The sequence below is a fragment of the Oncorhynchus keta genome, chromosome 22 (genome assembly GCF_023373465.1).
Source record: "Oncorhynchus keta strain PuntledgeMale-10-30-2019 chromosome 22, Oket_V2, whole genome shotgun sequence".
NCBI classification, from domain to species: Eukaryota; Metazoa; Chordata; class Actinopteri; order Salmoniformes; family Salmonidae; genus Oncorhynchus; species Oncorhynchus keta.
Window position 1 is genome coordinate 16,196,995 of NC_068442.1, and position 15,800 is coordinate 16,212,794.

The following is a 15,800-nucleotide window of genomic DNA, read 5'->3' on the forward strand; positions in this document are numbered from 1 at the left end:
TATTGATAGGGCTAAATTGAAAGGTTTCTTACAGAATAAATATTAAAAGCATATGCATAACCATGGAAGCAATTGAAAGGAACAGTTTGGAGATTATGGGAGATTCTAAGACTGAAAGGTGAGGAAACAACAGTTCATCTGACTGAATCAAAACATTACACTGTCTATTAGTGCTGAGCGATTAACCAAAATGTCAGTTATTTTTCAGTTTTCAAACAACTAATTGACCGTAGTCGTTCGTTAAAAAAAATGTATCTGTAAACTCAATGCTCACATCACTCAGTTTCTCTAGAGATAATTCCGATCCAGCCTGAACTGTGTGATGTAGTAGGGAGTTGTGGTTTCCAATTGGCCAATATCCTACATAGTTCAGCGCATAAAACGTGGAAATTAACTACAATCACCATAATCCATTGCTCATCTACTTGTTCAGTCGGTCTTTCTTAAATGACAGCTACCGGAGAGAGAAGAATGCGCGATCCTGAGGGAATTTAGAGAGCAGCTGTTGTTTAGCGTGGTGTCTCTACCTGAAAATACATGATCTAAGTGATTGATAGTTGCTATTCAGCAGTCATAAAAGTATGCCTTAATTTACTTTGAAGAACTACAAAATAGTGATTTTGTCAGACAGCATAGGCAGCAGCTCTATAGAGATGAGATGATGACATGGAATGAAACAAATGTAATATACACAACAACTTAAATATTTTATTAAAGTAATGTGAATAAATGATGGTTCATAAGTGATAAACAGTAATGGGCAGTCACTACCATCATTGTATTTTATTAATTGTTTTATTCTGTGTTGTTACAGCATTCAACCTACATAATGCATAGAGCATTTCATGTAAAAAAAAACATCGAAACCGACATCGAAAATCGCTTAGCACTACTGATAAGAGTGAGAGTGAGAGGACTAACTGGTGTCTCCAAGTGGCCACACACCTCTCCAAAGCACGTTTCCTAAGTAATTTCAATGCACTTATATGACTCAAAGAACAGCCTTCAACTATAAGCTGCTGTTTTGAGCTCTCCTAGATGTGCCGTTGAGGAACTAGAGCAAGCACACTTGAAGTTGTTTTGTTTGGAACACAACCCATTGTCCCTGTTCAGAATAACCCAGGGTATGACGCCATGTGATCTTGTAACTGTACCTTAAATATAGATCATATACGGAAATGTGAAGTACACATTTGGACTCATGGGTGTTTGGCTTGCTTGTATGACATCAAAACAGTATTTAGTTATAATCCTCAACGTCTCATCTTTCAAAATACATAGTGTCATTAATTTACAGCTTTCCCTCACTCAGTCAACAAAAAAAGTTGCCCAATTAGTGAGCGAGATTGGGGCAACTTCATATCGCGTGCGGTGTTCAAGTGCAGAACCGCTGTCAGTCGAAACCCATCCGGCGCTGTGAAGCGCAGAGCTTGAGGTCTGACGTCATGTGTAGCATGTTACTGTACAGCCACTGCGTTCAAATGTAGGCATTTATCGGTGCCCAAATCTGCAACTTTCTCTCATTCTCGCACATTAAATAAAACCCTGTTGTGGTCCTCATCCAATCAGAAACTGTGTTGGGAGGCTATTCAGTTCTTGTCTACAAAGTCACTGTCACATAGGCACACATGTATACTAATACATACGGACATATCTTTTGACATCTGCTTAAAGGAAAACTCCACCCCAAAACTATCTTTTGTTTCATTAGTCCATTGTTGATATAGTCCCAAAATGTTTTGCATGTCACAGCAATCAAGTTTTCAAGATATGCAACTTTCAAAATACAGAAATTGGCCTTTCTACAATAAACTAAAGGTCAATGGGAAATAATAGTGAAAACTGTACTTTACCTTTACCTAGACCCTTGGGCCAGGGCAAATAATCTTATTCAAGTGTTTAAAAGCAAAAAATACAACAAAAATAATATATATCTATATAGTCATTATAAAACAAAAACATTTTCAGTTGATTAATGCTTGAGGGTGAATCAGTGGACCAGGAGGTGCTTGCTGGGCTGAGCCATTACATCCCTGGATCAGAATCTCTGTCTATTAGCCAGGGACAATGCCTAAACCAGACTCACACTACAGACCCATGAGCTCTAGCAGAGGGAGGGGCTGGAGAGACCAAACCCTCTGAAGAGAGTTTCCTCCAGATGTAGGGGTCAGAGAGGGGGCTAGAGAGAGCTCTGTGTCCTGATAAAGGCAGTCCTCTCACTGTGGCAGTTCAGCTCTTCACTGTCGGAATCAGAGCCCCCCAATGTTACCTGGTCCTCGTCAACCCACACGGTGGGGATCCCCTTATAGGATACCCTGCCCTGCCTCTCCCAGCCTAGCCCCAGGCCGAAGCCCCCCGAGGCCCATCCCCCCGTCTCCACAGACTGCAGTTTGGTCCTCCGGGCCCAAGGGGCGCCACCAGTGCGCAGCTGCAGCATAAAAAAGACCCCGGCAAAGGCTGCCAGGATGAAGGCACAGCTGAGCACAGCCAGGAGGGTGGCCAGAGGGGAGGACAGGGCCAGGATAGGTCCTGGAGGCTCCCCCACTCCCCCACCTCTCCCCTGCTCTAACCCCACTGGGCTTTCCCCTGGTCCACCCACATCTCCCTGGAGGTCGGGGCCAGTGGGGGACTTGCGCTGGATCTGGTTCTGGTGCAGGCAGGCGGTGAGGACCAGGTGGCTGTGAGGGGGGCAAGAGAGGCAATCGCTGGGCCCGGGGCCGGAACAGGTGAGGCAAGCAGGGTGGCATGGCAGGCAGGACTGGACGGAGGACAAGTCCACCCAGTTGTCCAGGGACATGTTGAGGAGCTGGGGGCCCGTGGTGAAGCCGGGGGGACAGAGCTTCACACAACCCTGCAGGAACAGGGAGAAGCCTAGGCTGCACTCTGGAAAGGGTAGAGAGGGGAAGAGAGAGAGGAAGAGATGAGTGAGAGAAAAAGAAACACTGAGAAAGCAAGATGATACACACACATGGGGATGAGGTGCTGATTTTCTGAGCATTCAGTGGGGACAAAGGCTTGAATATACACCCACACACAAAAAAGCAAAAACATTCCACGAATTAAGCCTTTTTACACTCCTGTTATATGTGCAGGTTGATGTTTATTGTCATGAGTCTTGCCCTGGAGGCAGAACTGAGTGGTTTCGCTAGATGGGCCAGCTGCAAAGTCAAAATTGGCTATATCGTAGAAATGTATGAAAGCAAAAATGTGCGTTTAGGTCTTAATTTAAGGTTAGGTTTAGGCATTATGGTAAAACCGGGTGTACACTACACGACTTTCAAAATCCTAACATCGCTGAGCCTCTCACATTAAACGACTCTCTTTCCTGTGGTTTTTTGTCTTGCCAAAGTAGTGGTACGCACACTATACGATGTGGCACAGATGGGGTGTCACACTACAAGATTCTTCACTTGGCCGTGAGGATTTTCGATACCACCACAATGTCTCACGAAAATGTTTTCAGTCAGACATTCACACCTGCCATACAGAGTTAAAATATTTAGTCAACATTTTGATTTGAATAACATTGCCTGTGAACGTCAGAGGCGTTTGTCACTTTGGTTAAAGGCAAGTACAAATGCATCGCTCCTGCTCGAGAGTCTACACATTTTGTGTGATGCGAAACAACGTCATCATCTCACTGGATACTTTTTTTGAAAGCTCTCATAGGCTATTGCTGATCACCTTTCTTAAAACTTGTCATTGCACATCTCACACTGCAAGAGCATTGAAGATTTTGTGCTGATAAAATCCAACATTTTTGAAAATATTGGGATGTCTGGAACTGCTCAAAGATGGAATCAGATTGTGTCGCTTACTCGCTCACATTAAACGAGTGTTGGGGCCAGCGCGCACCCCGAGTAGGCAACAAGAATTTTGTCTCTGATCTCAAAAACTATATTGGGGCCAAAACCGTGTTGTGTATACCTGGCTTTAGCAGTGTGGTGGAGGTTAAGCATAGGTTTAAAATCCGATTTGATAACTTTGTGGCTGTGCCAGCTAGTGACCACTCTGCAGAGCTGCCTCTAGTACATGAGTCATCTCAAAAAATGCCAACCTGCATCATATGCAGAACCCCACATCCACATGCTGAGTGTCACCAAGAGGCTTCTAATCCCATCTGGAATCTTTTAGTGCTACAGATGTCTGTGTGTCTTGGACAGTCAGTCTCACCGATGCAGATCTGCTGGGAGTCGAAGGTCTTGCAGCTGTTGTTGGAAGGCCGGGGGAAGTCAGGAGACGAGGGGTTATTGGAGCTGGAGCCCGTACCGTACAGGATCAGAGTAAACTGACTCAACTCACCTGGGAGGGGTGGAGGAGAAAGGAAGAGAGAGAGAGAGGGTGAACACATTTCAAATTCATGGGAGAAAGAATAACAGAAGGAATGAACAATTCAATACCTCTAAGAGGAGAGAATGGGTGAGTGTCAGAGAGATACTAATATGATGACGGTGAAGAGGTAGGTGAACTGACTGACAAACACAGGGAGAGGAGAACAATTGCTGATTAAGAACGAGAGAGAGAACTGATATGGTGTGGACAGGAATATGGATGAAGAGGAGGCAGAGGGAGTAAAGAGAATCACTCATCTTATTTCTCCTGCTGTGCTGAGACTGTAACAAAAACGACAGCAGAGACCTTCTGAAGTAAGGAGAAGGGAAAGGAGAGAGGAAAGAGGAGGGAGGAGCCTCTCCCGTGTATGTGAGGAGGGGTATGACGGTACACAGATGTCCTCTTACCATAGTCGTGTCCTTGTTCTGAGACGTTCTCGATCTCCAGGGTCCACTCCCCTCGAGGGTCCTCATCCCACATGTGGGTGGTCATGAATGCCCAGTCAATAAATCCCTCTGGCGAATAGTCTTTAGGCCTGAAAAGAGGGGGAGAAAGAGAGAGACACAGAGAGAGTAGTTAGGGCTCACAGCCAAAAACATAGATATCATAGCAACCATCCTAAACCATGAAGGGCTCTTCAAAAACAATATCTCCCAGAACGGCTGCTAAAAATACACAGCACTTCAAGCAAACATAAATTAAAAACGACAAACACTACACTGTGTTATTCCGTGAATATGTTTATGTTTACCTGGAGGATGGTGTATCTATCAGACTGATATGAGGTTGATGAGGTTTCCTTTGTATTTCTACAGTAGGCGTGTGTGAGGGTGTACCTGGGAGCCAGCAGGGTAGAGCGTGTCCCTAGGGGGCTGATGAGGTGTATAGCCAGGTTTCCTCTGTGGTTGTAGGAGAGAGTGAGGCGGGCCTGGACATGCTCCAGAGAGTTGACATACTCTGGTCTGCCCCAGCAGGAGTCCAATGTCTTACTGAACAGCAGCCGGCTACCTATGTCCCTCGGCTCTGAGAGCATGGTGAGGACACACTGGTGCTGTGGGCCCACGCTGGTCCAGTTCTGAGCCAGAGCCACCATGGCCCCCGCATCCAGCAAACCATACCCATACGAATGACTCACTGACAGAGACAGAAAAACCATGAGTGAAGTTCCAAAGAGTCAGAGTGTCCACTTATCATGTAGTTCAGTCAGCCAAGGCATGTCCAATGAGAGCTCTCCTGTTACCTTTGCGGCCCACTCCATTGGTCCTCCAGTCGTCAGTGCTGAGGTGGGCGGGGTGAGAGGTTCTCACCACCAAGTGCTGCATGTCCCGCCACGTCAGGTTCATACTATACAGAGAGAGAAAGATATGTACTCTTATATTAGAGATGTCAGAATAAAAGAGAGTTTATGAGACATTTCTAGAGAGAGAGAGAGAGAGATGTCCGTCCACATCAGGTTCATAGTTCAGACAGATAGGAAAGAAAGACATGCAACACAAAAAAGGTGGATACAAACACCACTAGAGACATGTCAATGTCAGTCACACACAGCAGTGAAATGGACGTGCACCTGGTCCATAAGGTTTTATCAGCAGTGTCCAGTAACAGCACCATAATAAAAGGCAGCCATAAAACACTGGTGTTTAATGGTGAGAGAACACAGTAACACCTTAAAGTAGTATAGCAGAGTACTGTACTGAACAGTAGCCCACGTAGAGCAGTCAGTAATGCCGTCAAGCCGGGCTGCTAAAGGTTTTGTTCTTGAAGGACGCCAGGACGGGTCACCTTCCACTAAATAGAAGGGCCACATTAAACCTCTCCAGCTGATTTAGCAGGGAGCGGCAGTATGTAGGTAGGTAGAGCAGAGAGGACAAGAAGTTTAGGGAGCTCATGCCTTTGGAGTGAGCAGAGAAATGGAGGCCCGCGGGCAAAGATAATCAAACCATGAATCACATGGGTTTACAGCTCAACTCGCTGCCTGCGCCGGGCAGAGGCAGAAATAGAAGCGCTAGAACTGCTCCGCAGCTTGACAGAGGTAGTGGAAGCAGCAGACTCTCACCTCAACAACCTTTCACATCCATACACTCCCTCCGTCACCATTCACGTCTCACACTCATGTGTTATTAATGGACATCCCTCCATCCACTCAATGTCACCTCGCTGGAAAAACAGCGCTCTCCCTATTAAATGATTCAATCTCCATGAATTCCATCTGCTGGAGAAATGCAGGCAGATCTGTTATTATTGCTCTCTCTCAGGAAATGCTGAGGTGATCTACACTTTGTGGAGAATTATTGGGTTTGGACATTCATTGTCTTTGTATATTGAAGCAAACTTCCTCCCTGCATTGACAACGCCCTTCTCTGTGGCTGCAGTGGCTGGAGGGTTGCAATGACTACCAGTATGCAGTACATACAGTGCATTCGGAAAGTATTCAGACCCCTTGACTTTTTCCTTTATGAAAACCTGATCCACCTAAGCGCACAGCCAAGACAATGCCAGAGTGGTTTAGGGACAAATCTCTGAATTTCATTGAGTGGCCCAGGCAGAGCCCGGACTTGAACCCGATCGAACACCTCTGGAGAGACCTGAAAATAACTGTGCAACAATGCTCCCCATCCAATCTGACAGAGCCTCAGAGGATCTGCAGAGAAGAATGGCAGAAACTACCCAAATACATGTGTGCCAAGCTTGTAGCGTCATACCCAAGACTCTAAGCTGTAATCGCTGCCAAAGGTGCTTCAACAAAGTACCAATGTAAATACTTATGTAAATGTAAAATTTCGGTGTGGAATTGTTTCTACATTTGCAAAAATGTATAAAATCCTGTTTTTTATGGGGAATTGTGTGTAGATTGATGAGAAAAAACAATTTAATCAATTTTAGAATAAGGTTGTAACGTAACAAAATGTGGAAAAAGTCAAGGGGTCTGAATACTTTCCGAATGCACCGTATACTACCATACACACCTTTTTGTCTTTGCCCAGTGACAGTGTTTGTGGGGGGACAGTTCGGACACATACCAGGCATGCGCTAATGAAGATGTAGAGTGTATGAGCCTGAGGACTGACAGCTGACTGGATCTGACAGCCTATCAATAATGAGGGAGGAGATACAAAGAGATGTAGGCTACTATAGGAGTAGTCTACAGACCTGATCACCGGCTGGCCATGCCAGTCTCACAAGCCACCACACACTATTCTTTTCAGGGCAGTTGTCTTATTCTATTGAGATACTATATGTTCTACTGAGAGACTAGTTAAACAGAGGTGTTCTACTGTTCTTGGGGGGGCTATCCTCCTGTAGGTTTTCGCTTCTACCCCAGTTGTAACTAACCTGATTCAGCTTATCAACCAGCCAATTATAAGAATCAGGTGCGCTAGATTAGGGTTGAAGCGAAAGCCTACAAGATGATAGATTTTTATCGGGTAAAAAAACAAAACAAAATTAAACATGCTCTGGACCAATCAGAATGACGCGAATGCACATGGCAGAGGTAAACAGTGGACAGGATGCTTTTCTACATAGTTTTTCGCCATGATAGAACTGATTATGTTACAAAAATAGTTTCTGGTGAGTAATTTTGCATAGATCTGTCAGGTCTAATTGAAACTCTGTATGCGCCCTGTAGTTGCTATTTGAAGTGGGTGGAAATAGCATACTGATGTCAGGGCAGACAAGGGCTAAACGCGCAGCAGTAGGTCAACGGGTGGTTATAAAAAACTACATTCAAAAATGTGTTGTTTTATTAAATAAAGTATTTCAAATGCCACATTGTCAAAATAAGCCTAAAAAGAAATTCTCCAAAAAGAACACTCACTCAAGTTATCGAATACTAACGACCGTTCGGATTTCCAGATAACCGCGCCCATCCCTAAACAGAGGTAACTCACTTGGCCTCCAGAGCCAGGGCGATGATCCCAGCAGCCAGGGGGGCCGATGCTGACGTCCCTGTGTGGGTGTCTGTACACTTCTGTCTCAGGTCTGTGGTCACCTAGGGGAAGAGAGACAAGAAAAAATAACAGTCATATAGATTCCTACAGAAACGGGCTGATCTCACATGCAAATGGAACAACTCATTTAAACGCATTACTTATCTATGCAAAATAAAGAGTTGTGAGTATTTTGACATTGGGTGACTTCTGCCCAGGAGGGACAAAAAAATGATAGAGAAGAAAGGGGGAGGCACAGCAAAGTCCAGAGTGTTGTACCTGTTGTCAGAGGCAGAGTTAATGAGGCATGTATGGAGCAATGTGAAGACACATCAGGTATGACAGGCAGAACGTTAGCTAATCAACCCACTCAGTGTGTGTGTGTCTGTGTAACTTACAAGCTACTGTATGTCCCAGAACACTGAAAATACTACGGTCTAGTGAACACATCTCTTTAGAACCACGCTGAAAAGAGATGGCGTTCATTTTAGGGTATCAAGACAGGTTCTTACAGCTTACATCACTGGAATAATGACACAAAAGCAGAGGGTCTTCCACGAACTGAATCCATGAACTGAAACACCACCTGCAACTTGGTCCTGTCACAAACATTGTGACTGGTTATTGTCTTGTAACCGTACCGATAACAGAGTATAAACATTGAGATTGATTGCTTGTTGAGACAGCAAGCAGCATGCGACTACTAAAACAGAAGTGCATTAGTTGGAGCATTGTGCCTTCAGTTAACCACCTCAGAGTAAGACAATGACACTGCCAGACTGAGAGACGTGTTTGTTCACCTGCAGCAGCCCTCTGGTGTGTTTGGGAGGAACGCGGAGAAAGCATTGAGTTGCAGGAGGATTCATATTAGTTGTGGTCAGGGAAGAGTGGTGTATATTAGTCACTATAGTTTGGTATATTAGTCACTATAGTCATATTAGTCACTATAGTGACTATATTAGTCGCACTATATTAGTCAATAGTTTGGAATGAATCACTATCTGTTTCAAGTGGAGTTTTACGCTGCTGTGTGTTTGTGTTTCAGTGTCAATTTGTTTCTATGAGGTTTCCTCTGATGTGTGTTGGAGCGATCCTAGAGGTGTGTGTGTGTGCGTATCAGAGGTACTTGCTAAATGTTTCTGGTTGAGGTTGAAGTGGGTGTGTGGGTGTTTCGATATGCTTCATTATTAGGAGACGGTTTTATGTTGTACTTTCTGCTTTGTTGTATGTGATAAAGATCATCCTGGACCTCGAGGGATTGCTAATGATGACTCACATCATCTGTTTCTCATTGGGGTTTCTAGAGCTGAAAATGCGTGGAAGATGTGTGTGTGTGTGTGTGTGTGTGTGTGTAAGAGAGTGTGTGTGTCAGTACGACTCACTATCTGTTTCTCGTTAGGGTTCCCAGAGCTGAAGGTGGTGGCGAGTGTGGAGGAGCAGGCCTCGCTGTACCAGGGCACCATGCCGTACTGGGTGGTGCTGCTGATGGACAGGGTGTAGATGCTGTTGGTGTAACCATCACAGTTACAGCTGTCCTTCTCACGACCACCGTTCCCCGACGCCCACACAAAGATGGAGCCCAGCCCGCCGCGGCCCTGGAAATGAACACATATAGGCAAGGATGACACACGGGTATCTACACAAAAAAAAGACATACAGTATAGCACAGACAGACACACAGAGACATACAGTATAGCAGACAGACAGACAGACAGACAGACAGACAGACAGACAGACAGACAGACAGACAGACAGACAGACAGACAGACAGACAGACAGACAGACAGACAGACAGTATAGCAGACAGACAGACAGACAGACAGACAGACAGACAGACAGACAGACAGACAGACAGACAGACAGACAGACAGACAGACAGACAGACAGACAGACAGACAGACAGACAGACAGACAGACAGACAGACAGTATAGCAGACAGACAGACACACAGACAGACATACAGTATAGCACACAGACAGACATACAGAGACATACAGTATAGCACACAGACATATATACAGAGACATACAGTATAGCACACAGACAGACATACAGAGACATACAGTATAGCACACAGACAGACAGTATAGCACACAGACAGACATACAGAGACATACAGTATAGCACAGACACACATAGAGCCATACAGTATAGCACAGACAGACACAGACACAGAGACATACAGTATAGCACAGACAGACACAGACACAGAGACATACAGTATAGCACAGACAGACACAGACACAGAGACATACAGTATAGCACAGACAGACACAGATACACAGAGACATACAGTATAGCACAGACAGACACAGACACAGAGACATACAGTATAGCACAGACAGACACAGATACACAGAGACATACAGTATAGCACAGACAGACACAGACACAGAGACATACAGTATAGCACAGACAGACACAGATACACAGAGACATACAGTATAGCACAGACACATACAGAGACAAACAGTACAGCACAGACAGACACACAGACATACAGAGACATACAGTATAGCAGACATAGACACACAGAGACATACAGTGTAGCACAGACAGACACAGACACAGAGACATACAGTATAGCACAGACACAGAGACATACAGTATAGCACAGACACACAGACACATACAGTATAGCACAGACAGACACAGACACACAGAGACATACAGTATAGCACAGACAGACACACAGACATACAGATAGACATACAGAGACAAACAGTATAGCATACAGACACACAGACACATACAGTATAGCACAGACGGACACAGACACACAGAGACATACAGTATAGCACAGACAGACACACAGACATACAGATAGACTTACAGAGACAAACAGTATAGCACACAGACACACAGACACACAGACACATACAGTATAGCACAGACAGAGACAGACATACAGAGACATACAGTATAGCACAGACAGACACACAGACATACAGTATAGCACACAGACATACATACAGAGACATACAGTATAGCAGACACACACAGATAGACATACAGAGACAAACAGTATAGCACAGACAGACATACAGTATAGCACGCAGGCATAGATATAACACACACGCACGTTCAAGTGTGTGTATGTGGAGAGATGGATGCAGATGGAGTTTGTGTGTGTGTGCGTGCATGCATCTGTATGTGTGAGTTTTCAGTTGAGAGACTGATAGTGTGAAATATTGCACCAGACAAGGATGTTTACCCCTCCATCCTGTAAAAGCCTTGACATCCTTTCACTGGATGTGATATGCTGTTGTATTCTTTCTGACACACACTGCACTGCTGCCGGCATAACTCTTATTAATGCATCATGAACTATATGGTAGACTACTGCTGCGAAAAAGCCAGTTAAAAAATGATCACTTCATCACTGAAGTTAGTTCGATCGCATCCCACAACTGTCCCAGACTGTTTGGAATATTTATTTCCCGCGCAGAATAGGTCTATTTTTGTACTATAGGGGATAGTAGATTGACATATACTAGTGCTTTTGCTGTTCGGTAGGCCTACTCATCTTGTTGGCTGACGAAAACTAAATGTGGACAGTTTTTCCAATCTATTTATTTATTTAACCTTTATTTAACTAATAACAAATTATTATTTACAATGACAGCCTACCCCGGCCAAACCATAACGCAGACGACGCTGGAACAATTGTGCGCCGCCCTATGAGAGTCCCAATCAAGGCCGGTTGTCATACAGCCCGGAATCGAACCAGGGTCTTTAGTGACGCCTCTAGCACTGAGACGCAGTGCCTTAGACCGTTGCGCAACTCGGGAGGGCATGATTGTACTGGACTGGTAGGAGGAGCAGCAGCTGCATGATGATACAGTATAATATTATCGACTGAATACACATACATCCAACTTATCTCCTTCTGTCATCTCCATAAGGAGGCCATTAGTCACAACTGGGCCATTCCATCATAACCATGGAAATGCAGGCATATCACAATAAAGATACACTTTGAAGCTTTTTCTTTTCAGAGCCAAATATATAAGAGGAGCTACATACTGAGGAGAAAATATCCTTCAGATGGAGAGTACAGAGAGAAAGGAGAGAAATAGAGAGTGCAGAGAGAAAGGAGAGAAATAGAGAGTACAGAGAGAAAGGAGAGAAATAGAGAGTGCAGAGAGAAAGGAGAGAAATAGAGAGTGCAGAGAGAAAGGAGAGAAATAGAGAGTGCAGAGAGAAAGGAGAGAAATAGAGAGTGCAGAGAGAAAGGAGAGAAATAGAGAGTGCAGAGAGAAAGGAGAGAAATAGAGAGTGCAGAGAGAAAGGAGAGAAATAGAGAGTGCAGAGAGAAAGGAGAGAAATAGAGAGTACAGAGAGAAATAGAGAGTGCAGAGAGAAAGGAGAGAAATAGAGAGTGCAGAGAGAAAGGAGAGAAATAGAGAGTGCAGAGAGAAAGGAGAGAAATAGAGAGTGCAGAGAGAAAGGAGAGAAATAGAGAGTGCAGAGAGAAATGAGAGAAATAGAGAGTGCAGAGAGAAAGGAGAGAAATAGAGAGTGCAGAGAGAAAGGAGAGAAATAGAGAGTGCAGAGAGAAATGAGAGAAATAGAGAGTGCAGAGAGAAAGGAGAGAAATAGAGAGTGCAGAGAGAAAGGAGAGAAATAGAGAGTGCAGAGAGAAAGGAGAGAAATAGAGAGTACAGAGAGAAAGGAGAGAAATAGAGAGTGCAGAGAGAAAGGAGAGAAATAGAGAGTACAGAGAGAAAGGAGAGAAATAGAGAGTGCAGAGAGAAAGGAGAGAAATAGAGAGTGCAGAGAGAAAGGAGAGAAATAGAGAGTGCAGAGAGAAAGGAGAGAAATAGAGAGTGCAGAGAGAAATGAGAGAAATAGAGAGTGCAGAGAGAAAGGAGAGAAATAGAGAGTGCAGAGAGAAAGGAGAGAAATAGAGAGTGCAGAGAGAAAGGAGAGAAATAGAGAGTGCAGAGAGAAAGGAGAGAAAAAGAGAGAAATAGAGTGCAGAGAGAAAGGAGAGAAATAGAGAGTGCAGAGAGAAAGGAGAGAAATAGAGAGTGCAGAGAGAAAGGAGAGAAATAGAGAGTGCAGAGAGAAAGGAGAGAAATAGAGAGTGCAGAGAGAAAGGAGAGAAATAGAGAGTGCAGAGAGAAAGAGAGAGAAATAGAGAGTGCAGAGAGAAAGGAGAGAAATAGAGAGTGCAGAGAGAAAGGAGAGAAATAGAGAGTGCAGAGAGAAAGGAGAGAAATAGAGAGTGCAGAGAGAAAGGAGAGAAATAGAGAGTACAGAGAGAAAGGAGAGAAATAGAGAGTGCAGAGAGAAAGGAGAGAAATAGAGAGTGCAGAGAGAAAGAGAGAAAGGAGAGAAATAGAGAGTGCAGAGAGAAAGGAGAGAAATAGAGAGTGCAGAGAGAAAGGAGAGAAATAGAGAGTGCAGAGAGAAAGGAGAGAAATAGAGAGTGCAGAGAGAAAGGAGAGAAATAGAGAGTGCAGAGAGAAAGGAGAGAAATAGAGAGTGCAGAGAGAAAGGAGAGAAATAGAGAGTGCAGAGAGAAAGGAGAGAAATAGAGAGTGCAGAGAGAAATGAGAGAAATAGAGAGTGCAGAGAGAAAGGAGAGAAATAGAGAGTGCAGAGAGAAAGGAGAGAAATAGAGAGTGCAGAGAGAAAGGAGAGAAATAGAGAGTGCAGAGAGAAAGGAGAGAAATAGAGAGTACAGAGAGAAAGGAGAGAAATAGAGAGTGCAGAGAGAAATGAGAGAAATAGAGAGTACAGAGAGAAAGGAGAGAAATAGAGAGTGCAGAGAGAAAGGAGAGAAATAGAGAGTACAGAGAGAAAGGAGAGAAATAGAGAGTGCAGAGAGAAAGGAGAGAAATAGAGAGTACAGAGAGAAATAGAGAGTACAGAGAGAAAGGAGAGAAATAGAGAGTGCAGAGAGAAAGGAGAGAAATAGAGAGTGCAGAGAGAAAGGAGAGAAATAGAGAGTGCAGAGAGAAATAGAGAGTGGGAGAGAGAAGAGGAAGAGGGAAAACAATAGAGATGGAGAAAGACAACATTCAACAATGAAAAGCATATGGATATAGCAGAGCGGCACAGTTGAACAAATATGCAGAATACGGATGGGCATTTGACATTATTTCACTGTTCGAATAATATCACATTTCTTCGGATATAGTCGAAATTCACAATAAATAAAAAAAAGTGACTCTTGTCCAGACAGAATGATGCAAATGCACCTGGGAGAGGTAAACACAGGACAGGCTGCTTTTCTCCATAGTGTTCCGCAAAAAGTAACAGGTCATGGTATATCCTTTAACAATGTCACAAGGAAAATCTAATTGAATTTATAACAACACTTTTTCCATGATCAAAATAGGCCTATTACCCCCCCCCAAATGTTACCTATATTTAACTAGGCAAGTCAATTAAGAACAAATTCTTATTAACAATGACGTCCTACCCCAGCCAAACTCAGACAACGCTGGGCCAATTGTGCGCCGCCCCATGGGACTCCCAATCACGGCCGGATGTGATACAGCCTGGATTTGAACCAGGGACTGTAGTGACACCTCTTGCACTGAGATGCAGTGCCTTAGACCGCTACACCTCTCGGAACCCCACTAAGTAATCGAATACTAATGTCCGTTCGGATATCCGTGCTCATCCCCAATGGAGAAATAGAGGGATTGATTGAAAATGTGAAAGAGGTTGCATAAAAGAGCAGGGGCTAGAAAGAGATATGACGGGAAGGAGGGACTAGATAGGCACACACTGTGTTGTGCCTCAACTCCAGCTGAGACTGAGATGAGAAACAGTGGAGGTGGGAGTGGGAGTGCCAACGACATGAACAAAACAAATCGTATCTCACACATGCATTACAGTACTGCTTAGGGAATGCACCCACAGTCTTTATGGATCTAAAGAAGTGCTGTGAGAATGTTATTTCCCAATCCCTATCCCCTGTGGAGGGTTTGTCCCAGCGTGTGACTCAGTGGGACTCTCCTGCTCTCTTACAGCTCACCAGTCCTGATACCTTAAAAAGAAGACCATCTCTTTTCAGCATGGTTCTACTGATGCATTGCTTTGTTTTCTTATGGATTAAATCTAAATCAACAGGTATTCCCCAGTTCAAATCATTATGGGAATCTTTTCAGTAAAACACAAAATGTCCTGTTTTGCTGCAGGCTATTATTTTCTTTCCATCGGTCCATTATCCTAGGAGTGTTAGATGTGAGATTTATGTTATATGAATCATATTTCTTACATTGAAACTCCCTCTCCCCACATTCTTACAGCAATGGCTATCCTCTATTCCCTTCCTATCTAAATCTAACTCTGTGTCAGCGATTTTGCTCCCAATTCTCCTCTGCCATTTGTCATTGCAGATTTGTTTCTAGTTTCAAAGTTTATTGGCCACATGCACAACAGGTGTTGCGGAAATCCAAGATGGCGTAGCAGTCAGATGTATTTGTATATATATTTTATATATTTCTTCCCATATCTTTTTATATTTTTCTAAACCCTTACTTCAAAATACTCTCCTGCAACCCGCCTCACCCAATGTGG

The 15,800-nt window shown here is 44.1% G+C and overlaps 1 protein-coding gene across 3 annotated transcripts in view; it reads right to left on the reverse strand.

Moving 5' to 3' along the window:
* Positions 1-688: 688 nt before the first annotated feature.
* The window catches only part of LOC118401133 (furin-like), a 169,490-nt gene continuing 154,378 nt past the window's right edge, over positions 689-15,800 (reverse strand). For all 3 annotated transcript variants that reach the window (XM_035798402.2, XM_035798401.2, XM_035798400.2), the window contains exons 9-15: positions 9,644-9,856; positions 8,223-8,323; positions 5,573-5,676; positions 5,169-5,466; positions 4,740-4,867; positions 4,174-4,302; positions 689-2,883 (exon numbers count right to left, since the gene is read on the reverse strand). In XM_035798402.2, the coding sequence (XP_035654295.1) occupies positions 2,180-2,883; positions 4,174-4,302; positions 4,740-4,867; positions 5,169-5,466; positions 5,573-5,676; positions 8,223-8,323; positions 9,644-9,856 (1,677 nt within the window). In that variant the 3' untranslated portion in view covers positions 689-2,179. The remainder of the gene's footprint in view (positions 2,884-4,173; positions 4,303-4,739; positions 4,868-5,168; positions 5,467-5,572; positions 5,677-8,222; positions 8,324-9,643; positions 9,857-15,800) is intronic.